Source organism: Talpa europaea, assembly GCF_964194135.1.
Source record: "Talpa europaea genome assembly, chromosome: 5".
Lineage (NCBI taxonomy): Eukaryota > Metazoa > Chordata > Mammalia > Eulipotyphla > Talpidae > Talpa > Talpa europaea.
Window position 1 is genome coordinate 142902661 of NC_140071.1, and position 24438 is coordinate 142927098.

Here is a 24438-nt window from a genome sequence, read left to right on the forward strand (position 1 = left end):
CCGAGGGCCCTCGAGGGGGACAGGGCAGCAGCCGAGGGCAGGCGGCCACAGGGAGGGTGCGGTGGCAGGAGCCGCCAGGGAGGAGGAGGGGTGGGAAGGCGGCTAAGTTGTCCACGCTGGCCTGGGGTCAAGGACATGCCGGGTCCTGGCCAGCGGAACCCTTTCCCTAGGCCCGGTTTCCTGAGCTGGCCCCCGGCGGGGCGCGGCCTAGGATGGCACTCAGAGAGCACCGGACAGTGCCCAGCACGTGGCCTGGGGCCCGGCGTCCAGAGCCTCCAGTCCGAGCCTGTCAGTTAAGCTCCCTGCGAGTCAGCCCTCCGCCCTGCCGGCCCGGGCCGGCCGCAGCCACAGCCGGGCTCCCCTGCGGGAGACGCCGCGGCGGGCGGGGGAGCCTCCTGGCTCACAGTCTGAACCAAGGCCGAGCTGGGCAGCTCGGACCTGCGGAGCCCTGAGCTGGGCGCTCCACCGGGAAACGCTGCTGTCTCAGAGCGGTGCGCGGCGATACCAACCCAAGGTCCAGCCACCTCCGCCCGCTGGACGCCCCGGGGGACCTCGGGCCTGCGGACAGGACACCACGTCTGTGTGTGGAGAGCGCGTGACTGTGCAGAAGCTGCCCGACCCGGGTCTGGGAGGTTCTGTCAGCCCTGGGCTAGGCCGCTCCGGGACGCGGCCTTGAGGTGCCCGAGAGGTGGCGGTGTCCGCCCGTGGCCCTGGGGGGGTCAGGCCTCTGGGAAGGGGGCACGAGGCCCCGGGAGAGGCCTTGGGGATCCAACAATGGAACTCGCCTCTGATCTTAAATATTTGATCATCTGAGTTTTAAGGCGAGTCCTCACTGGACAGGGGAAGAGCTCAGGGGTTGTGTGGGGCCGGGGCACCCCAAGAAAGGGACCACAGCAATGTCCAGCCACAGCCGTCACGGCCCCACGCCAGCCTGCCCTCTGCACCAGCGCGTACGGGGTCTCGCCCCACGGGGCTGGCAGGTGGAGTCAGGGCCCGGGAGCAGCTGGTCAGAGCCGCGATGGGACAGGACAGAACAACGTGACAGCAAGTGCCCAGCACCTTGGAGCCCAGTGCCAGCCCGGCCCGGCCGCTGGGCGGTGAGCTCACGCGCCTGCCCACCCACGTGCCCACACGCCCGCCCGCACTGGGGAGACCTCCGTGACCCATGCCGGGCCCTGGGCAGGGTCAGGACACAGCCGCGGGCAGGGGCGCTTGGGGAGCCCAGCCTGGCCCCACGCCCCAGGGAGCCCTGTCTGCCAGGGCCCCGCCAGCGAGCCTGAGCCGGGACTGGAGGCCACGTGGAAGGGCAGCCAGCAGGCGAGGCTGGGCAGCGCGCGTGGTGCGGGGGCGGGCGTGGGGCCCCTCGGGGTCTCTGGAGCAGGGGCTGGGGCTCGAGGGCCCAGGCGGGAGAGCAAGGCGGGGCAGGAGGGCACACCCCCGGGCCGGCCCGAGCGAGGAAGGGGGACAGGACGGCGGACGCGAAGGGTGTGTGTCCCGTCTGGTCACTCTGGCCTCCCGGCCTCCTACAGGTGGGGGGAGGACCCTGCCGCTGTGGGGGACCCTCTGCCCTGGCGGCGGGAGAGGGGAGCCGGAGGGCGGGGGCAGGAAGGGCTGACTCGGGGCAACTCCTAAGGCAAAGGAGGGAAGACGTTTTCGAGGGACGGGGCTCCCCGTACACAGCCCCGCGGCTTGGCAAGGAGGGCGGGGGGCCGCGGGGCTGAGAGGGGAAGTGGGGCGTGCGCCCCCCCCCGCCAGGGCCCTCCTTCCCGAAATCCTGACCAGGCATCTCTCCTCTGCCCGGGCCGCCCCAGGAGACAGGGGAGGCGCGAGGGGGCATTAGCTGGAGCGTTGCCAGGCCCAGGGCGGGGCGGAGCCTGCGGGCACTCCCGACCCGACTCACCCTGGACAGGCCCCCGAGGAGCCCCGCAGCAGCCACCACACACCCCCCCACCCCGGTCATCACAGGCTCCTCCCCGCAGGGCCCTGGCCCCCGAGAGCTGGTCCCGCAGGGCTCGGCCCCGGGCAGGCAGGCCAGGGAGGACAGCCGGCTCCCGGGGGCAACGCGCCCGCCTGAGAGTCCAGCAGGCCAGCACTTACCACTCAGCTGCCCCCTCGGGAGCTGCCCCAGGCCGAGGGCCAGAGGGGCAGACACGGCGGGCGCAGGGGCACGGCCGGCCACGCGGACGTCAGGCCCACGGCGGCCCCCGCAGCGCTCGCTGGGGCCAGGGGCAGACCCGGTGTGGAGGGGCACGGCACCGGCTGCGTCCGGCCAGGCACAGCCACTCTCAGGCCCGTGTCCTCTGGGCCTCACGCCAAGGTGACGGGGCCGGGGTCAGCCGCCTGCCAGGAGCGCCTGCTGCCGGCCGCCCGTGACTGGCACAGACGCCCGCAGAGGCTGGATGAGAGGCGCCGACGAGAAGCTCGGCCTGCCTTTAAGTGGCACGTGCACCCCACGAACGGGCCGAGCACCCTCCGACACCCCCAACGACAGGAGTCAGTCCGAGGCCCAGGCGTGGGGCAGGTGAGGGGGGCCAGCGCCGGGGCCCCCCACCGCACTGCACCAGGGCCCCAGCCCGTCGGCCCCCTGTGGGGCCAAGCGGTCACACGCACCCCAGGGCTCCCTGCCGGCCGGGCGTCTGCGACGGCGCTGGGCTCCAGGTCTCTCGGGCCAGAAAGGACAACGGCCTTTCCAGTGACCTTCCACCTGCTCACAAAAACCAAGTTTTGAAAAGTTGCCTTCGGCACCGTTGAAAAGAAACGCAGCCCCATGTGTGCGCCAACAGCGCCCAGCTGACAGGGCAGGAGGCCGGGACCCCTGGGGCCACTTTCCACCGGGCAGGTGGGGGGGACTCCGGGACGGGGCGCCCCCTGCAGTCAGCACAGGGCTCTGAAAATACCTGCGAAATATGCAGAAATGCATGAAAATCTGCTTATTTCATAAAGATGATTCTTGACCCACCACAGACACGTCTCCGTTTTCCACCTAAAGGGGTCCAGCCAGGTCCTGCACCCACACCAGGGGCCACTCCCCGAGGGGAGGCTTGGGGCTGGGGACACTTAGATAAGACACCTCCGGGACAGGAGAGGATTTAAAATGGGGGGCCAGTCACCAGCAGCGGCCGCTGGCGACTCAGCTCTGTCCACCCTTTGCAGCAACACCCGGCAGCGGCCAGTGGGAGGTGGGATGCGCCCACGCCGAGTGAGGCAGGATCAGGCCTCACACCCAAGCCCTGATGTAAACAGGCATGTCCAGAGCACGGGCGCCCACCGGCTCCAAGCCCCAAATCCCCCAAAACCTGTTTCTCTATAGACTGGAATGAGGTGCAGCCGCGTCCGTCGCAGAGCACCGGCTACCTGAGGCGGCCGAGCGGCGGGACACTGCCCGGACCTGAGCACGCGCTGCAGGGAGGGCGGTGAGGGGAGGCTGCTCCCCGGCAGACCGGCGGGGGCTCCCCTCCCTCCCGCTCCCCACCGGAGGGCGGCTGCCGCCGAGCCCAGGTCCGAGCTCAGACCCCCTGCGGGGCGCCGGCCCGCACAGACGCCGCCACTCACCTGCCGGCCGCCTGCCCCGGGCGCCTCGTCCGACCAGCCTCTCTCCAAGTTCATCTCGGCCGGAGGCGGAAGCCCGCGGGCCTGGCTGCCTCCTCCGGGCGCTCGCCCCTGCTTGTCAGAAGTTCGAGGGCTCCAGGGGATGCACCGGCGCCCTGAGTCACCCCGGCAGCCGCGGGACCGCGGAAGCTGCGGTCGCCGGGATCAGACGCTATCTCGATTGTCTCCGGAGAAAAGGGCCGTTTACATCAATCATGCGGTGAGATCATTTTGAAAGTATTTCCTGCACCAAATCAGGAGGCTGACACTGGAGGCAGGGCGCGGGCCCCCCCGCGGCTGCGGGATGGAGCCGTCACTGAGACTCAGCCCCCGCCCCCCCACCGGCGCCGCCCCGCCTGCCCAGCCCCCCGCAGCGGGACCAGGGACCCGCCCTCCGAGGGAGCGGCTCCCAGAATCCAGGCGCTGGCAGGCATCTTGCCGGCCGTCTGGAGGGTCTGACTGCGCACCCTCCTCCCGGGGTCGGCCTCCCTCCCCTGAGCAACGCCCGGGGACGGGTTGGGGGGCGACAGCCAGCACAGGGTCCGGAGGGGGAGCTTGGCTCTGGAGTCAGGCCACCCTGACTTCTGCTCTCCGCGGGAGAAGCAGGAGCTCCTGAGACACGGAGCAGCGAGGGGGCTGGCGGCGGTGCCTCCAAGGCAGGCGCGCCCGGGGAGGGGGCACCCCAGGGACAGGCGGACTCGGCTCCCGCTTCCCAGACAGCCGTGCTCCTGGGGCCGGGCAGGAGGCAGGGGCCCGGCGGGAAGGCCCAGGGACAGGGGACACAGGAGCGGCTGCAGCAGGGTCACCCTGCAGGCCAGGGAGCAGGGGCGCAGTCAGGGCGGGAGTGGCACCTGGCAGCCCCCACCTGCCCGGCGGCTCCCTGAGCCCTGCTTCCCTCGCATCAGCCCCCAGAGGCCGCCCCGCCCTCTCCTCGGCAGGACCGGACCCTGAGCTCCCCGCCAGTCCTTCCCGGGCAAGCCTGAGGGGAGCGGACCCCACTACACACTAGACCCTCTCATGAGGCCTCAGCCAGAGGCCCAGCAGCCCGGCACAGCCTGGGGGACAGCACAACCCGAGAGGCCGGTCCGGCTCCCTCCTTCCCTCCGCTCCTGCCCCACCAGGCACCGGGGAGCAAAGGGGAAGAGGAGGGGCCTGCTGAGCAGGACTGACCAGCGGGCGAGTTCCGAGGGCCGCACACCTGACAGGGAGGCGCGAAGGGGGCTCCAGCCCAGAGGTCCGCCAGGACGGAGCCACAGCAGCCCCACCCTGGAGCGGAGCCCCCCCACCTGCGGCCACACTCACCGCGCTGCCCGTCATTTAGCCTCACCAACTCTGTGAGATGCCCTCGCGCCCGAGGACAGGGGCCGCCTCTGGCCACAGCGCCCTGCTTTCTCGGCTCCTCTTTCCTGCGGCCGCGCTCCAGGGCATGTCCTGGGGAGGGGACTCCAAGGCCAGGGCCCGGCCCTCCGCACCCAGCACACCCCTGGCCCCTGCTCCTCCTTCTGCTGATGGGCACTGGCAGGGGCCACAGAGCGCAGAAGACAGGCGAGGGCGGCACAGCCTCCACCTGGCTGCCAGGATCCTGGGCGGCAGCCCTGGCTCCAGCAAGACAGCCCCGTCCCCTTCTACTGGCCACTGGACAACAGGGGACCTGCATCCTGCCTCACGCCTGCCGGCGGGGGCCCAGCGGGACCCAGGTCAGCACTGGGCTAGGGGCTGGAGGGGTGAGGGGCGGGTCCAGGCAGCAGAGGAGAGAAGCTGGGAAGGGGCTGGAGGAGGGGGAGGGAGCGCCGCAGGCCTGTGCTGTCCAGGAGGGAGGCCAGGCAGCTGGAAGGTTCTGCAAGGGGCCAAGGAGCCCTCCCTCATCCTGCCCCCCCGCAGCGGTCACCTGCCAGCTGCTGCCCCAGGCCACACCACAGTTCTCTAAATGCCCCGGACCCATCAGATGTGCAGATGCCCAGCCTGTCCCGCACACAGTGGACGGAACCTGAAGAGGGACAGACGCCAGGAGCCCTGGGCCAGGCCAGCGGGCAGAGTCAGGCCACCGCACACCAGGCACCCTGCGGCCAGTGTCCCCACGCCAGGCGGGACCCCTCTGCAAGAGCCCCTCCAGTCTCCCTGCACTGAGGCCCCCCCTTTCCTCCCCCACCCCCCTTCCCACAGCTTCTGAGGGAGGGACAAGTGTGGCCCTGGCGCCCCCTGCTGTCCAGGTCGGGCACCGTCCATCCCTGCAAACCCCACCTGCGCCCTCCTTGAGTCCGGGCTGGAAACCTGGGGGGCTCCCGGCAGGTGCCTGAGGCAGCGACATGGAGCAAGGGCCCAGGGAGAGCGGGGTGGGGGGCGCCAGGGAGGTGGGAGGAGCCTCCAGGGGCCGCGAGGGGCGCTGGCCGCTGGCCGCAGGACAGGCAGGCTGTGTGGCCAGAGGCCCGTCTGCAGACGGGTGTTCTGGGCCGAGTCAACTGCCCACTGTCGGCGCCCAGGGCCCACCCCAGCCAGCACCTGCCCGCCCAAGGGCGAGAGGACAACAGAGGCCGGGCCCTGCCCTGGCACCGCGGAGGAGCCCAGGACACCCTCCCCAGGGAGAAGCCCCGAAGGGCAGGCCGGGTGGCTGGGGGAGCCGGTCCCTGGAGACAGGAAAACGCCACAGGGTAGGGCAGCAGGTGGGGGGCGGAGGGAGCCATGGGGTTGCGGGGGACGCGACAGTAGAGGCCACCTCAGCAGGCCACCAGCCCGGGGCCCTGTGGACACAGAGACAAGCACAGGGACAACCGAGGACACTCCTGACGAAGCCACGGGGGAGAGACAACCCTCCAGGGTCCACACAGCACCCCCCGCAGGAGAGCAGAGCACATGGCTACGCGCCAGGCAGGAGGAGCCGGTGGCCAGCAGGCCGGGGAACACCCGGGGCACACCCCGCTGTGAGGGTGGGCCCAGCCACCCCAGCACAGCCGTCCAGGGCCCCGGCCGGGCCGGCCAGGCAGGCGCGGCTCTCCCCGCCGGGCGCCCCACGCGGCAAGACCAGGGCTAAGACAAGACACACAGGGGCAGGCGTGGGCCCCGGTCGCCAGGGCCTGGGGAGGAAGGGACAGGCGCTGCCCGGGGGTCCAGGGCAGTGGGGCCATCGGCGGGCCACAGCACAGGGGCCTGTCCTGTGGCACCAGACCAGAGGCGGCGAGCACAACCCGGCTCCTGAGACGGCGCTGACTGGGTGCCACTGACCGGGAGGCGCTGACCGGGCGGGTCGGGGCCCGGGCTCGCCCCACCGTGGTGAGAACCCCAAATGCTGCCAGAGGAAGCGCGGCCGAGGCTTCGCCTTAGAGGGTCGCAGGGAGAGCCGGGGCTGAGCCTGGGGCCGGCGTCCCCTCCCAGGGAACCGAGGTTGTCCTGCAGGGCCTGGGGGCGCCTGCAGGGCCGGGGCGGGGCACAGCAGAGAAGGGTCGGGATGGGCACCAGGCCCAGAGGCGGCGGCCACACCAGGGAGGGCAGGAGCGGGGTCGGGGTGGACACAGAGGGCCGTGGCGTGAAGGTGGCTTCCGTTCGGTACAGCCCGAGGAAGGAAGGGAACGGAGAGGAAAGTCACCTCCAGGTCGTCCAGGGACCGGGTGATGCTGAACCTCTTGGATCTGCCGAAGGGCCTCCGAGCCGAGGGGCGCTGGGCGGGCTGGGCCGGTCCGAGCCCCCGGCCCAGTTTCGAGCCCTAGACACAAAGGAACACAGCGGGTGAGTCACTCTCCCCGGGATGCAACTGATTGAATGCTGCTCCAGTTACCTATAAGGTTACAGTTTCCATGAATAAAACTGAGCCCAAGAGGGCACTGAGTATTTACTGTATTCACACAATGTATGATTTGGCTTTCTATTGTTGCATAGCAAATTACCCCAAAAGTACCTCAAAATGATTAAAAGAACACTCATTTATTGTCTTGCAGTTCTTGTGAGTCTGGACCTGTACAACTCTGCTAAAAGTTCACCAAGTTCCCATCTATAAAGCTGCTTAGTATTTGAATATAACCTACACACATCCTCCCAGATCCTACAAAAACAGAAATGCGCGAAATCCCACCACGTGGAGCAGAGACTCAGGCACTGGCCAGCCTGAGCAGCACGTGGAGGGGACGCCCGCTCGGGCCTCTGAGGAGCCGTGCGTGCAGAGGGGAGCCGGGACCACGCGCTGGCCGCTGAGGGCCGCGGCGGGGGCTGGACGGGACAGGCGTGCCTTCACCTGGCAAGAGCAAGCGGCGCGTTCTCAACAGGCGCCATCCTTCGTGGTGACAGAGCACTGGCGCCTCGGGGTGCGCCTGGCCAGACGGGCCCCGACAGGCCTGCCTGAGAGCCGGGCGACAGACTTGCTGCGCGAGGAGAAAACCCAGGTGGGCGGAGAGGAGGCGCCACACCCCCAAGACGGCGAGTCCCGCAAACTGGCTGCAATTAGAACCCAAGTGCAGCTGCCCATGAGACAGCAGGCGTCCCGCAGAACTCACAAGCCCGCAGTCAAGTCTGTGAGCAGGAGCGGGGGGGGGGGGGGGGGGGGCGGGGCTGCCCCGGCTCGCACCCAGGTGGGGGGCCGCGTGCTCACACCCTCCGGCGTTGACACAACACCGTGGCCGAGCCAGAGGCCCCTGGTCGTTGAGCTGCGTGGCAAAACTCCACCAGCCTCGCGCCTGGTCCACCCGCAAGTCAGCCCCACAATCCCGAGAGACGGGCTTGGCCGCCTCTGAACCTGGGGTGCGACAAGCGCTCACTGGAGCGCAAACTGCCAGAGCAAGGACGGCAGCGGGGCTGGCACTCGGGCTCCTGGAGGGCGGGGAGGCGGCGCCTGGCAGTGCGGGGTCAGCGGGGTGGCCAGCAGTGGCCGGCAACAGAGCGAGGCGCCCAGCAGGAAGCCGGCCGCCTGGTGGGCCCTGGCCAGTGTCGCGGGCCCTCGCGCTCGCTGCCTCGGCCGGCGGGAGCCGCACTTGGGGCCAGCCGTCCCGGGCCCGGGCACTGGGCGGCTGAGCAGGGTGGAGTGAGAGGCTTCCCTCTCTGGCGGCGCCTCCTGCACTCGAGGGGGCTGGAGGACCCCAGCGCCCGGACCCTGCCCCACTCTGCAAGGTCGGCAGCAGCCGCCTGGCACCTCCGGGGCCTGGGGGCAGCCCTGAGGGGCCCCGAGCAGGCTGGAGGGTGAGGGCGGCCCAAGCCCCCACTGCAGGGCTCCCCTCGCACAGTCCACAGGCCGGGGAGGGGCCGCAGCGGGGAGGGGGAGCAGCACCGAGCCTGAGCCCGGAGCCCCGAGGGACCCGCACAGCCAGGGGCCGTCAGAGCTCCCAGCTCTGCTCCAAGGCCTCGCCTCGAAACCTCGGGGGCTCTGCTCCAGCCTCCGCCCCTCTGCCCAGTGGCCCCACTGGCCCCACTGACCTCGGCTGCTTCTCCGCGAGCCCCGCCCGCCTGCGAAGGGGGCCAAGCTCAACCCCCACCGGCGGGTAGAAGGTCTACAGGGCAGCCACCTCCCTGGGGACACGCCGCGGCAGGTGCCACCGCCACCGGGCAGGGGCAGGGCAGGGGGAGGGGCAGGGGCGGTGGCAGGCAGGGCCGGGCAGGGGCGCGGCAGGGGCAGGGCTGCAGGAAGCCCTTGGTGGCGTCAGACGTGGGGTCTGCGTCAGGGGTTCTCCAGGGCTGCCACCCACTTCCTCTCATTGTCTGAGAAGCCACGGGGACCTGTGCTGACCGCTGTCTGCCAGCGCCCCCAGAAACGCGCCCTCCCGGCCAGACCTCCCTTTGTTCTGCTGAAACAATTAAATAGAGACCTGGTTTCCCTCCAAAGGAACGTTCAGTGCGCTGCCTTCACGTTCCCGTAATAAAACCCCAAACACAGGTGAGAGAGAGCAGGCAGCTGCCCTGGAGGCCTCCACGTGGGGGTGGCCACGGGCCTCACCGCAGGCACGCCGGGGGTGTACGCGTGGACACGGGTCTGCACAGCAGGTGAGGGTGTCTTGGGGAGTCAGGGCAGGCGCAGCAGGCAGCCTCCACCGCCTCTGCGGGTGCCCCGGGCCACCGTCTCCCTGAGCCTGGCCCGGCAGCCCCCAGGCCGCCACACTGGCCAGAGCCTGGACAAGCTTAAAGGTTCCTGAGGCTGTGAGAGCTTTCACCTGGGGGCTTCCCCGCTACAGTCCCCCATTAAAGACTAAGCTGGGAGGGCCTCCCTGGGGGCGCAGCAGGTTGAGCGCAGCCTATGGAGCTGCCCGCAGCCTCTGCAGCGCGGGTTGGATCCCCGGCCGGCCAGGGAGCTGCCCACACGGCGCGCAGACCTCTCCTGCCTCCCCGCTGCTCCCCTCAGCAGAGCTTTCGGTCCGTCTGCCTGTTGTGCTCCCCGCTCTGGCTCTGTTCTGCTCCTCCGCTCACCCTCCGCGCCTCTGGCCTGGGCCCCAGCTCTCGTATAAATAAATAAATATTTAAAAAAAAAAAAAGACTAACCCGGGAAATCGTGAAACATAAATTAATTCATTTCAAAGTCACAACAAACTCTTACACGTTATCATAAATAACGCACGTCGCTTAAAACGTTTCCAAAACTTTGCAGAAATCATTTTCTGCAAAGTTCACTAATTTGAGTTCTGCTGTTTAACCCGGGAGCTAAATTACTATCATTCTGAAAACACCGACTTTCAGGGGCAGAAGGAAACAGCCTCAATTTGAATTGAATGTCACAACAACGCGGAAGACACTCTGAAAGGGTCGCTCTGGCCACAGCCCTGGCACCCACCCCGCCCCGCCCTGCCGAGAAAGACCAGCCGGGGAGGAGGGGCCCCGCTTCGCAGGCTCTGGTGAGGGTGCAGGTCGCAGGCCCGGCCATGCGCAGCCCACCCAGCAGAGGGGCTGGAGCGTTGTCCAGTGGGGCTGCCGGCTCCCCCTGCTCCTGAGACCCAGGGGTGCTGGGGCTGCCCTGTCCGTGCGGCCGGCCCACCGAGGCCCACAAGCGGGGCTCACGCTGACCGGGGCGCCCGCAGGAGGCAGGGAGGCGTCTGCAGAGCTGCCCCCGGGCACCAAGGCATCCCCGGCACAGAGCCCTCGGCCAAGGGGGGCGGCAGAGATGAGCCGTAGCCGCACAGCTCAGAGGCTGGGGTCCTGCTGGGGCGGGGGTGGTCCTGCTGGGGGTGGCCCAGGCAGGAGAGGTGTGTGGGGTGTGGGGTCCAGGATGGCCTCCAGTCTTGGGTCAAGCCACCCCTTCTCCGTGGGGCCCTGCGGTGGGCCTGACATCCCCCCCACAGCAGAGGGCTGGACAGGCAGTTTCTGGTCTGGCTGTCGAGGTGCTGGAGAGGGAATGGTGGGTCTGAGGGGTTCCCATACCATTTTCCTGGGCACAGCCCTCCTGGCCAGCAGCAACCCCTCCAGCGAGCTCCCCACAGCCCCATCTCTGGGAGCAGCCCCGCCCCGGGGACACAGCTGACCACAGGCGATGAGGGGTCTGAAGCCCCAGGGCAGCGGGAGGGTTGAGGGGCAGCCAGGACACCGGTGTCCTGCCCCCCCACGCCTCCTCCCCCTCTGGGACACTTGCTGGCCTGACCGCGGCTCAGCCCCCTTGGCCTCCAGTCAGCTCAGGCCATTGTCGGGCAGGGGGACAGCCTTGGCCGCCTCCGCGGGTCCACGCCGGCAGGGACACGGAGACCCGCAGGCCGCGGGCCGGCCTGAGTGGACGCCTGAAGAGCACGGCCAGCTGCACTGACAGGCGTGGACGCCAGCAGGGCCACACGCGGCTCCCGGCAGCCTGTGGGACACCGCGCCACGTCAGGGCCAGGAGCTCGGCGGACGCTGCATCTCCCCCGCAGGGGCAGAAGCCAGCGGGTGGGCGAGTGTCCATGGCGCGCGAGCCGTGGCCGCTCCAGCAGCCTTGGCCCTCCGAGGACCGCAGTGGTGCCAGGCCCGGGACGCCGGCAAGAGCCTGGCTGAGTGCTGGGCGGGGTGGCCGCCTCCCCAGACGCCGTCTCCTGGGGTGTCCCGGGAGCAAGGGGAGAGAGGAGGGGCCATGGAGGCTTTGAAAGCCAGGGCAGTGGACTCCCTGGTGGGGGTGGCCGGAGTCTGCTGGCCACCCCGCTCCTCCTGACCACCCGGACTCACCTTTTTGTCCTCCTTCGTCTTTCTGACATTGCGGTGGGGACCAAAAAGGTTCTGCATCCCCAAAGCCTTCCTGGACCAGTCCCTTTTCGGGGCGCTCAGCGCAGGGGGTGCCAGGCTGCCGTCCAGGCGGTAGCGGTCGGCTGGAATCTTGCTCATGGGGGGGGGCAGCGTGCCGCAGTTGACGCTGGACCAGCCGTCGGTGGAGTCTGTGTAGGACTCCTGGTCGCTGGCGTGCCCGCCCTGCCACTCCCGCAGGACGTGTGCCGGGAGCCACCGCTGGCCGAGGCCGCCACCCGGGCCCGCGGCAGTCCTCTTGGAGGGAGGCACGGCGCTCCGCGAGGCCGTGGGGGGGCCCTCGGCGCGGGCAGCAGGCCCCAGGTGCTTGCCCAAGTCCCAGCACCTGTCAGCCGGGGGCGCGGCCTCGAAAGGGGGGCCCCCCTCCGGGTCGTAGCAGAAGGCCCCAGTCCAGGGGGCGCCCCACGGCTGAGGGCCCCGGCCGCCTGCGGCCTCCCAGGAGCCGCTGCCAGGCCCCAGCCGGCCACCACCGCCACCCAGGTCCACCACCAGCACACGGCCGCCCCGCTCCTCCTGGTGGAAGTTGCCGATGCCGCTGTCGCTGTTGCTGCTGGTGCTGGTGTTCTGCTGGGCGTCCGCATCCCCGTCCATGAAGGCCCGGGCCCGCACGCCCTCCATCAGCTCGCCCATGTCCCGGTACAGCACGGACACGAACTGCAGGACTGGCAGCGAGGACGCAGGGAACTCGAGGCAGCCGCCCGTGTCGGGGTCGGGCGTGCACTCGAAGCCGAAGCGCCGGGCCAGGCCCTGGTGGGCCCTGTGCTGAGACAGGTCCGGGTCCACCAGGAAGACGTGGCAGGACGTCCGCAGCCCGCCCTCCTCCTCGGCAGCCAGGCCCCCGTCCTCGCCCGCCTGCATGGTCACCAGCCCGAACAGCCTGCGGTCGTCGGGGCACACGGCGCTGAAGGCCAGCCTCTCGGCGGGGTACTCGGCCAGCACGGCCGCCCGCTCGGCGCACAGCTGCACACAGTCGTGCATGACCTTCAGGGCCACCAGCGAGTGGACCTTCTGCTCGGCCCGCAGGCGCCGCAGGCAGCCCCGGATGGCCTGCAGGCTGTCCGACTCCAGGCTGCCGCTGGCCGCGGGCAGCTCGATGGAGCCCAGGTAGCCCACCACCATGGCCACGTTCAGGATGCTGGCATCCAGCCCCACGTCCTCGTGGCCCTCGCACCGGGCCCCGAATGCCGCTTCGTCGCTCACGACCTGGACCACCTTGGCGACCTCCTCCTGCGACAGCGGGCGGGCGCGGGGGCCGCTCCGGGCCTGGGCTCTGAGGGCTGGGGCCGTGGCGGCCGCCTCCGACTGCACCCTCTGCTGGCGCCGCGGGGGCTCGGGGCCGTGGGCGCGCAGGCCGGGGCTCTCCAGGATCATGCTCAAGATGCCGCCCGAGCGCATCTCCTCCACCACCCGCTGGGCGCGGCTGATCCCCAGGGCCTTGGAGTCGAGCCTGGGCTCCGGCCAGCCCTCGCGGTCACAGGCGCCCCCCTCGTCGTCGCTGGAGCAGGCTTGCGGGGGGCCGCGGCCCTCGCCCACCACCATGTGCAGGACGCCCGGGCAGCGGCCGATCAGCTTCACCACGTCCTCGTGCGAGGCCTTCTTCACGTTGATCTCGTTGACCGCCAGGATCTGGTCCCCGGCGCGCAGGCCCACGAGGTCGGCGGGGCTGCCCCGCAGGACGCCGCTGAGCGCGCAGGGCGCCTGGCCGCACAGCGTGAACCCGTAGCCCGCGCGCCCGCGGGCCACCTCCACACTGCGCACGCGGGGGGGCCGCTCCCCCGCGCCCCCCGCCCTGAACATGCCGCCACGCTCGGCCGGGCCAGCGTCATCCTTCCAGCGGGTCCATCCTTGAGGGAGGCTCCAGGCGCCCGTGCTGGCTCTGAAATGGCGCCCTAAGGAAGAAGAAGCAGCGTCGTTAGAGCCCATCCTTGCAGCGCTTTCTGTCCCAACACGAGGCCAGACACAGGGAGACTCAGGGCGCCGCACTGGCGGGCGCCAGGACCGCACCAGATGGCCGAGGAGAAGCGCGGCAGGCCCAGGGTGGGCCCCGGCCCGTCCTCCCGCAGCGCCAGGAGCGTCCGGCTGCCCCGCCTGCCAGAGCCCGCGACCTTTCATTCGGGGCGGCCGACGGGCAGCAGGGAGGAGCGGGCGAGAGGCAGCAGGTGAGGACACCCAGCGGAGGGTGCCTTCGGGAAGGGACCCCCCACAAGGCTGCCAGCGAGCCCACGGGGCGAGGCGCCGGAGGGCTGGGGCGGAGCGCGGACGGCCGGGGGCTGGCTGCCACAAAGGGCGGCCCGAGCCCACCCCAGGCGCAGCGTCCCCCAGGACGCGGTGCGAGGAGCTGGTCTCATGGCGAAGACGCCACCCAAGAGAGCAGCAAAGCTCCGAGAGGGGTGGGCGCATGGCGGGGGGGGGGGGGTCCAGAGGAGCCAGTGCCAGCTCCAGGACCCCCTCCTGGGCAGCCCTGTGTGACCCCCTGCGAGGTGCTGTCCACGGCGACCCCCGGACCATGCCCAGGCTCTCCTGGGGCTGGTCACACTGCCCTCTGCCTGGCACGTCCCGGCCTGCAGGGCCCCGGGGTGGGGGGCAGGTCTGTGCAGGCCCCGCCATGCGCACAGACAGGCCGGATCCGTCAGTGGGCAGCGCCCCCGCCCGGCCCCGTTGTCTGCCCGCGGCCCGCCTCGACAGCACTTTTCACACGAGAGCCCCGGAGGGCAGCGTGAAGAGCCAGGCCAGCGGTCGCCGCGCTGTGAGAGCCATGTGACGGAGATGTCGCCGAGGAGGGCTGGCGTCTGGGGACAGGCTCCGCGGCAGCGGCACAGGGGCCAGGAGACTCACAGGCCGAGCCCTGCTCCACGGGCCACCCCGGCACGAGGCCGCCCGCCGGCGTGAACGAGAGGCGACGCGGGGACCCGGCCGGGCCCACAGCTGTGCCTCCCGCCCTCGCCCAAGCCCCCGCGCACTCAGCCTGTTCAAGTGCCCGGAACGTCCTCAAGCATAGACACACCTGGGCACAAGTCAACTGTCCATAAAACTACAAAGGTCCAGATTAGGCCAAGGGTCCTCTCTGACCACGAGGCCGAAAGCTCAGAGACTGACCGCGAGTCTCAGTGGCAGCTGGAAACGCCGCGGTCTCGGGGCGACGCGGTGGTGAGCGGCAGGGGTCACGGGGCAACGGGCGATCCGCTTGGACAGGGCCCGGGGGCCGCAGACGCGGTCTCAGAGGAGAGGTAAACGCACCCCAGGCCCATGTCAGGAAGCGGGACAAATCCCCAACAAGCAACGTAACGCTGCACCCGAAGAGGAGCGAACGAGACCTGCGCGCGCCGGGCCGCAGGGACGGAGCAGCACAGCGAGAGCAGGAGCTCGCCGAGGCCCGGCACGGGCGGAGCCGGCTCTCGGACAGGAGCACACAGCAGGCCGCTCCCGCCCCACACGCGCCAGGAGGGAGCGCGGCGTCCCGCACCCCAGAGGGGGGAGAAGCTGCCGCGCGGAGCATGCGGCCGCCCAGTGCCAGAAGCAAGAGCGGACACAGAGGCTGCTCCAGACCCCGGAGGGCAGGGCCACCCTGGCACACGGCCCCCGACGCCTGGGAAGACGCCGGCCGTGCCGGCCTCGGCCTGGAGACCGAGCACAGCGAGTCTCCCCGAGACAGAGCCCGCGGCGACAGGGGCGCGTGGAGGAGCTGCTGCCCGGCGAGGGCAGCCACCGAAGGGGCGCCTCTGAGTCGGTGCCCGGCCGCGGAGAGACCGCGCAGCGGAGGCGCGGGGCCAGCGTCCCCGAGGGACACGGAGGCGAGAGGCTGGGCAAAGGGCTAGCAAACCCGCACCCGGTGAAGTCAGAGTCGCGGGGCTGAGCTGGAGGAGGGGTGGTGAGGCGGCGCAGGACGTGAGACAGGCAGAGCGGGCGTCTGGGAAGAGGCACGTGCGCTGCGGCAGACACCCTGCAGACACCCCGCAGACACCCCGCAGACACCCCGCAGACACCCCGCGCAGCGTGCGAAGGGAGGGACCCGCCTGGACCCGCCCCCACACGCTGAAGGCCGCCCGCCAGCAGGCCTGGGCGCGAGCAGCAGCAGCTTCCCCGGGAAGATGCAGAGGGCAGGGAAGCCGCGTGGCCTCCGTCTGGCGCGGCGCTGGAGGCTCTGCCCGGACAGACACAGACAAGGGGGCCGCGCTGGGAGAGGAGCGGGGCCGACCCTCCCCGCAGACGCGGTGCGGCCGCAGCCAGCTGCTGTCTCCGCCAAGCACACAGACCAGGCGCGCAGGCACCGAGGGACTGACTCCCTCCACACGGGCTTTAAAAAGAATGAACGTGGTGGGGCCTCCCTGGCGGCGCCAGAGGTTGAGCACCGCACTGTGTGGCTGTCCGCAGCCTCTGCAGCACGAGTTCCATCCCCCGCCAGGGAGCTGCCCACATAGCGCGGCAGACTCTCCTGTCCCCCCGCTGCTCCCCTCGGCAGTGGATTTCAGTCCGTCTGCCTGTTCTGCTCCCCGCTCTGGCTCTGGGAATCCTCTCACCCCCACACCTCTGGCCTCTGCCCCAGCTCTTGTATAAATAAATAAATCTTTAAAAAAAAATAAAAAGAATGAACGCCCGCAAGTTAGCCCGAGGGACAGGGGCCGCACCTGCGGCTGGACGGCAGGAGGGCAGGGCTCAGCCCTGGGCGCAGGCGGCACCACACGGGGGGCCGGGAGCGACGGGATGCTGCGGAAGGACCGTCCCGTCCAAGCGAGGCAGATCTGGGGCGACCCGTGGGAACACCAGCGGCACTCGCCAAGGAAACTGAACCAAAAGCAAACTGGAATTTAAATAGAACCACAAAACCCTCGAAATGCCAAAGCAATACTGAGAAAAAGGCAAAGAAAAGCGGCATCGCGTCACCCGGTCACAGACGCCACGTCAGGGACGCTCGTCCTCAGCGGGGAAGAGCCCAGCGGCCAGTGGCAGCCCCGGCTAGCCGGCCACAGGAGCCCACGGGGGCAGCGGCGGAGCCCATGGGGCCAGGGTGGAGCCCATGGGCAGCGATGTAGCCTACAGGGGCCGGGGTGGAGTCCACGGGGCCGGGGTGGAGCCCACGGGGCTGGGGTGGAGCCCACGGGGCCGGGGTGGAGCCCACGGGGCAGCGGCGGAGCCCACGGGGCCGGGGTGGAGCCCATGGGCAGCGATGTAGCCTACAGGGGCCGGGGTGGGGCCCACGGGGGCCGGGGTGGAGCCCACGGGGCCGGGGTGGGGCCCAGGGCGGCGGCGGGGAAGGGCAGCGGTGACCAGCCGACGCGCACACAAGTGATTCCCGAATGGATGAAAGGTTTAGGAACAAGACCTGGAGCGACAACCTCCGCGGAAGACACCGGCGACACCTTCCCGCGTGGCGGCCGTGGGCCAGGCGGGTGGGGCGTGGAGACCCTGGGGCCGGCGCGCAGCGGCCTCCAAGCACGGTCGCCCCCGCGCGGCGTGGACACGCCAAGGCGCGCTGGGGCGCGGGAGGAGGCGCCGCCAAGGGGGGCCGGGCGCCCCAGCAAACCCAACACGCAAACGCCAGTGCCAAGGGCCCCGACCTCGCTGGTCCAGCGCAGACATGTCCAGGGCGCAGGAGGGGGGGGTGCGCGGGAGAGGGGTGCACGCGGGAGAGGGGGGTGCATGGGAGAGGGGTGCGCGCGGGAGATGGGGGTGTGTGGGAGAGGGGGGTGCGCGGTCAAGCCAGTGGGCAGTGAGAGCAGCGACTGGCACTTTGATGGCTGCAAGCTCAGTGGCGCCCAAAGCCGGAGGGGCTGGGGGAGGGGCTGGGGGGCTGGGGGAGGGGCTGGGGGAGGGCTGGGGTGAGGGGCTGGGACGAGAGGGAGGGGAGGGCAGGGGAGGGGGGAGGTACATTAACAAAGGCCACGTTGACATTGAGTCTCTGCCCGGGGTGTCCTCACTGCATCTTCTCAAGGCCTGTGGGCACTGCACAGTGCCCCCCCCCACGCCCAGATCCCGCCCGGGCCGGGACCGCAGCCTCGGCGCCAGCACCCTGCAGGAGTGTGGGTGAAGGACCCGGGCATGTGCTTCTTCTGCACCCTCCGGGGTCCGGCAGCCACAGGGCCTTGCAAGAGGGCAGGGGACCGGGGCCGAGTGGGCCACAGGGTGTTAGCCCCAGGGGTGGGGCGCTGGGCCTTGGAACAGAGGGGCCGCCCCAGGGGAGGAAGCAGGAGCCCCAGAAGGAGCCGGTCCGGGGCGCGCCATGACTTCAGCCGGGGGTTCCGACGCGGGTCTGGCCTCCAGAATCCTGCAGAACCTTCAGAGAATAAACTTGGCTTTAGGCGCCGAGCTTGCGGGGCTTGGGCTCAGCAGCCCCCGCAACTGACACGGGGATGGCGCCCCAGAGAGTCTCCGGTCCCGTGACCCCGGCGAGGCGGGAGTGGGCGCTGGCTCCGCGGGGGCAGGCTGAGGCCGCGCCGGGCACGGGCTCCTGCCCACCGTCCCGCCAGCCCGGCCCTGTCTCTCCTTCCGGGCCGAGGGCGCGGAGCCCCCCCTACGCTTCGCGGGGTGTCCCCAAGAGCCCCGGCGGTCTGCACGCCGTGTCCCCCGCGCTTCCGCTGAAGCCCCGAGTGGGGTATTGGCGGTGGGAGCGGCCAGGCCGGGCCGGGGCGAGGGGAGCCAGGCGGCAGAGGGCTGAGGCAGGAGGGTGCGCTCGGGGCTCCCGGGGCGAAGCTGGGGCGGCGCGGGGGAGGGGGTGAAGGCCAGCAAGGCCTTCTCGTATCTGCGGGGCAGGCCCGGGGCTGTCGGCTCAGGCCCAGGACACGTGGAAAACAACACTCCGGAGAGCCCCGGAGGCAGCTGAGATTGAAGCCAGATTTCAGCCTTGGGGGGACGTCTGCCCGCACTTGGCGGCCAGGACAGCGGGAAAGGCAGGCTGAGCCCGGCGCAGGCCTCGGGCTGGGGGTCGAGCCCCAGAGAGGGACGGGGGAGGGCGGGGAGGGGTGGATGGAGGGGTGGGTGGCTCTACGGGGCCCGCGGCGGCACCCAAGGTTGTCCAGCAGCACCTGGGCGGCCGTGGGCCCAGACCGCTTCCTGCAGCCACAGAAAGACAAGACCCCGCCGGCTGCACCGGCCGGATGGCCAAGCTCGGGCCCCTGCTGACCACTGCCAGGGTGGGGGGCCGGGAGCCCCACGCTGCCCAAGCGCCACTTGGGAGGCTGCATGGGTAGGCGACCAGCTCCGGAAAGGCGGCGCCCTCTGTCCTCCCAAGAGGACGGCGGGGGTGTGGGGTGGTGGGGTACCCGGGGCTACCCCAGAACACAGGACCCGAGGCACCACCCGTCCAGGAGCCCCGGGGCGGCACCCTCGGAGCAGGGCTGTGGGGGGCTGCCCCACCCACCCGCACCCGGCTTCTCTGGGGGCGCTGCCTCAGCTGCAGGCCCTGAATGAAGGAAGCCCCCACCCTGGGGCCCGGCTGGCCTCCTGGCACCCGGAGGGAAATCGGAGACGACGCCCAGCGCAGACAGCCGGGGTGGGGGGCGCAGGCGATGGAGCGGAGGGCCGGGCCCTGAGCCCCGCCTGCTGTGGGGAGACGCGCAAGGCCGCTGTCGGGGCGCGGACAAGGCGGGGGCCGCGCGCACCTGCGCGTCTGGATGGCGCGAGGGGGCGCGGGGGCGCCGGGGGTCCCCAGCGGGAGGGCCGCGTTCCTGGCGGCGGGCGGCGCGGGGGGCTCCCTGCGCCCCGACGTGCGTGTGTGCAGCGCCGCGCGTGCGCGCCGTGAAGAGGGGCGCAGGCCACGCTCCACGCAGCCAGGCGCCCCCGGAGTTTCGGCTTCCCGCGGGCCTCTCCTCCGCGCCCGGGGCTGGGGCCGGGGGCGCACGCGCTGCTCCTGCGGGTCCAGACGGGCCCCCACGGCCCCGGGGCCCAGGGTCGGGCTGCGAGTGGCCTGGGGGCGCGGGGCCTGCGGCGGGGTTTCCTCGGGTGTCGGCGGGCGGGCCTGAGGGGCGGCGGGCGGGGGCGGCGCGGGCTGCGGGCGCTGGGGCCTCCCGCGGGCTCGGGATGACCCTCGGGCCGCCCCGGGCCCAGGGCGGACAGCGGCCGGCCAGAGCGAACGGGCCGCCGCCTCGCCGTCCACCCGCCGCGGGCCTGTCCCCGGCCCTGCCCCTGCCGGCCAGTCGGGGGGCGGCCGCTGCTCCCCAGCGGACCTCGCCCGCAGGCCCGGCCGCCCCGGCCCCGGCCCCGGCCGCCACCCCGGGACGCCCCGGCCCGGCCCCGGCCCCGGCGGGCGGGCGGGCAGCGGGCAGCGGGCGCCGTCCAGCACGCGGCGCCGCGCCCGACGGGGCGGAGCGGAGGCCCCGGGCCCACCCGGCCCGCGCAGCTCGACCCGGCGCCGTCCCCACCGCGGCCCCGCGGCCCGCACCGCCGTCCGGACGGCCCGACCCCCCTCCGCCGCCGGCCCCGGTGCCCCCGCGGCGCGGCCGGGCTGGAGGCGGGACGGCGCGGCCGGCGAGGGCGGGAGCCGGGCCCCGGAGCGCCCAGGCCGAGGCCCCGCGCCGCGCCCCCGAGCGCCGAGGGCCGAGTCCGGCGGGCGCGGCGCCCGGCGGGGCGGGAACAAAGGAGCGCGGCGGCGCCGGCCGCGGCCCCGGGGCCCGGCCCGCCCGGCCGCCCGGGCCCCCCCGCGCTGGCGGGCGGCGGGCGGCGGGGGCGGCGCCGGGAGGAGGCGGAGGCGCGCGGCCCGGTCACCTACCCGCTGCTCTCGCCGCGCGGTCGTCCGGGCCGCAGGCCGGGGGCGGGGCCGGGCGCCGGGGCGGGGCTTCGCGCGGCGGGGCGGGGCCGGGCTCCGGGGCGGGGCTTCGCGCGGCGGGGCGGGGCCGGGCCGGGCGGGGCTTCGCGCGGAGGGGCGGGGCCGGGCGCCGGGGCGGGGCTTCGCGCGGCGGGGCGGGGCCGGGCTTCGCGCGGCGGGGCGGGGCCGGGCCGGGCGGGGCTTCGCGCGGAGGGGCGGGGCCGGGCGCCGGGGCGGGGCCGAGCGCCGGGGCGGGGCGGGGCGGGGCCTCAGAGGGGCTGGACTTCCGCTGGCCGCCAGGAGGCGGCTCCCCGCCCGGCCGCGCCCCGGAGCCCCCGGGCCCCCTCCTGACCCCCGCCCGGTCCCGCAGCGGCGCGGACGCCGCCTCTGCGCCCCGCGGCCGCCCCTGCCGGCCCGGGCGCTCGTCTGCACCGCCGTCCGCCGCGCCGAGCCCCGGCCTCGGGTCCGGAACCACCGGCCGGCGCCCCTGCCCCGGGGCCGCGCCCGGCCGGCCCCGCCCCGCGTCCTCCGACGGGGAGGCGCCCCCGCGGCCCCGCGGCCCCGCGGCCCCGCGCCCGGCCCGGGCCGTGTCCAGGGGCGGCGGCGCGGCCCCCGAGGAGCCGGTGGCGGGGCCCGGCGGGCGGTGGGCCCGGCGCCGCCCGGCCCGGGGCGCTCCCGGGCCTGGGCCGCGCCGGGGTCCGAGCAGGGGCCCCCGGGTCTCCGCGCCCGCCGCGTCCCCGAAGCCGCGGGCTGCCCGGCCCCGGCGCCCCCAGGGCCCGCGCTCGCCCGCTCGCGGCCGGCGACGCCCGACCAGCCCCGGCCCGACGGCGCCGGCAGGCGAGGGCGCCCCTCGGCGGCCCGACGCTCGAGACCCGGGGACCCCGCTCCCCGCGCCCAGACGCCCGGGGGCCGCGGCGCCGCCCCTCCCCCGGCTGCCGCGCGGGGGTCCCCGCGCCCGGCCCCCGCCCCAGGCCCCGCGGCGCGGGCGGACCGGAATTTGCCCTCCGGGAAGGGCTGTGCCCGGCGCGCCCCCAGCGGACCCGCCCCGCGCGCGCGCGGCCCGCGTGTCCGTCCACCGAGGCGCCCCGCGCCGCCAGGCGCCCCGCGCCGCCGCCCAGGCCGCCCCAGGCCTCGGGGTGCGCGGGCGGGGCTGCGGGCGCCCTCGCGGGGCGCGGGGCCTTGGGCGGCGGGCGCCGGGGCGCCGCGCCTGCCGGGTGCTCCCCGCGGATCGCGCGCCCCCGCGAAGGGCCGCCTGGCGGGGGACGGGCTCTGCCGGGGCTGCTGGTGCGCGGCTGCCGCGGGCTGCCTGCATCCCCCACAGACGCCTCCCGCGTCCACTTCAGCAGAGTCTGTGGTGACGCTGTTGTAGTCCAGACTTTACGTAATTTGTGCTGTATTTTCAGTTTGGAGAAACTTTTCTCTGTTGCGGCAGGAACAACTGCAATAGCCAGTAAAATCCTCCAAGCGGGGCCTCCCCGCGGCGCAGCGGTTGAGCGCTGGGTGGCGAGGCTGCCCGCGGCCTCTGCGGCGCCGGTTCGATCCCCGGCTGCTCCCCGGCCCCCGGAGGAGGGTCCCGCATGGCGCGCAGACCTCTCCTGCCGCCCGCTGCTCCCCTCAGCAGTGTCCTTCGGTCCTTCTGCCTGCTCTGCTCCCCGCTCTGGCTCTGGTGAATCCTCTCACCCTCCCGCGCTTCCTGTGCTCGTATAAAATAAACAAAAATAAAAATAAATCTTTAAAAAAAATAAATAAAATACCAAAACATGGCTCAATTTATTAAAATTTCTCTTTACTAATGATTAAATCCTAATGTTAAATGACGTAAGACCACCTCTGTAGAATTTAGTTTTATGTGAGTCATCTTCATTATGATACAAATGTTTTCACTGCCTTGTTCTGATTTCTTTTCATTTTCCTAGAATGCTAACTTTGTTGCTTATTTCATGTGTTTCTGGATGAAGAAAGCTATTTTCTCAGCAATTAAAGATGCTTACAAATGCCTTCACCCTGAACCGGCCACCTTCACTTCTGCTTTCTAATGTCAGCAGCAGCATAGACACACCAAGGATCAGATCTGAGATCAGTTTCCTTTTCCTTTTCTTCTGAAGCCCATGATTCATTTTTGTTTGAGGATGTTCTGCTATTTCACTTAACACTTCCAATGCAGCACAATTCTTGCATAAATTAAAATTAATTGCTTTAACAGCATTTGCTTGACATTCTTTTGTGTTTCTGAAGGTGATTATAAGGTCAAACAGGATACACATTTCATCAAGACGTTGCATGTTAGGGCAGATACAAAAACTCCCCAATGTAATATTTGAATTATTCCAAGCACGGGATCACTGCTGGCATCCTCAAAGCCATGTCTCCCAGGAACACACGCAGACTCGATGCCATCATTGGCCAAGGAGGCTTCTGGATTTCTGGCCAACATTTTGGCTGTTTGCCTTCTCCCTTCTGCATCATGGTAGCATCATGGTATTACGTCTTCCCTTAATCATCTTTTAAGGTGTTTAAATGGAGGTAAAATTACTTGATTTGAAATAAAAAGATTTCACATCTCGCATGTTCGACATCTATCCTGTTGGCATTGTGCAGATGTGTCCCACTTCACTACCAGGTCTGCCCAATGTGCCAGTAAACGAAGAACATGATGTGAACGTTCAGTATGGAAAATGCTCCCTGGCTGCTGAGTGAAACTATAAGGAATGCTCTGTTAATTCCTGTGAACCTCTGGAAACAATCACAGGGAGAAATATGAAGAAAATCAAGACAAATGGATATCAGCCCTACTGGGAAACAATATTCAATTACGTGAGACTCCAGGGGATTACTGCCACCTGTGCTGGATTTGACTTTAGTTAATTTGTCTCTTTTTTTTTTTTTTAAGATTTTTTTTATTTATTTACACAAGAACAGGGATACAGGCCAGATTCGTGGGAGGGTGAGAAGATTCAACAGAGACAGAGCGGGGAACAGAACAGGCAGATTGAGGAAATACACTGCTGAGGGGAGAAGCGGGCAAAACAGGAGAGGTCTGCCACACCATGTGGGACCCTCGCCAGCCAGCTGGGATCACACCCGCACTGCAGAGGCTGCAGACAGCTTCACAGTGGTGCGCTCAATCACCTGCGCTACCAGGGGAGGCCCTAATTTGTCATTCATGGGGAGCATAGTGAATAGGGGAAAAAAATGGGGCCTCATCCTTGTAGGATGTAAAAGGATGCAAAAGACTTTCACTCTCAGGGTAACAACAAGAAAAACCCAACAGGGAGGGCCTCCCTGGTGGCGCAGCGGTTGAGCGCTGGGTTGCGAAGCTGCCCTCAGCCTCTGCGGCGCCGGTTCGATCCCCGCACAGACCTCTCCTGCAGCCCACTGCTCCCCTCAGCACTGTACCTCGGTCCTTCTGCCTGCTCTGCTCCCCGCTCTGGCTCTGGTGAATTCTCTCACCCTCCCGCGCTTCTGACTGTACCCAGTGCATGTATAAACAAACAAATAAACAAACAAACAAATAAAGAAAAATATATGCCTCTTTAAAAAAAAAACAAACAAAAAAAAAAGCAAATGGAAACAAATGAACCATTAAAAAAAAAAAAACAACAGGGAAAAATATAATTTTATCAGGTTAGTAGACAAGTGGATGCCAGGAAACCTTTCTGAACTGAATTCCTGAGAAGGTAGAGCACTTCAGAGAGGGACAGTGTGATGGCAAGCTCTCCTGGAACAGGAGAAGCGAGCAGATAAAGATATATTACAGGGCCTCCCCGGTGGCGCAGCGGTTGAGCGCTGGGTTGCGAAGCTGCCCGCGGCCTCTGCGGCGCCGGTTCGATCCCCGGCTGCTCCCCGGCCACCGGAGGAGGGTCCCACATGGCGCGCAGACCTCTCCTGCCGCCCGCTGCTCCCCTCAGCAGTGTCCTTCGGTCCTTCTGCCTGCTCTGCTCCCCGCT

At 69.9% G+C, this 24438-nt stretch overlaps 1 protein-coding gene across 1 annotated transcript in view; it reads right to left on the minus strand.

The window, feature by feature from the left end:
- The window catches only part of RGS12 (regulator of G protein signaling 12), a gene marked incomplete at its 5' end in the record, with an annotated part of 40105 nt that extends 26554 nt beyond the window's left edge, over positions 1–13551 (minus strand). The window contains 2 exons of the mRNA XM_084233039.1: positions 7169–7285; positions 11680–13551. Coding sequence (XP_084089165.1) covers positions 7169–7285; positions 11680–13551 — 1989 coding nt within the window. The remainder of the gene's footprint in view (positions 1–7168; positions 7286–11679) is intronic.
- Positions 13552–24438: the final 10887 nt, after the last annotated feature.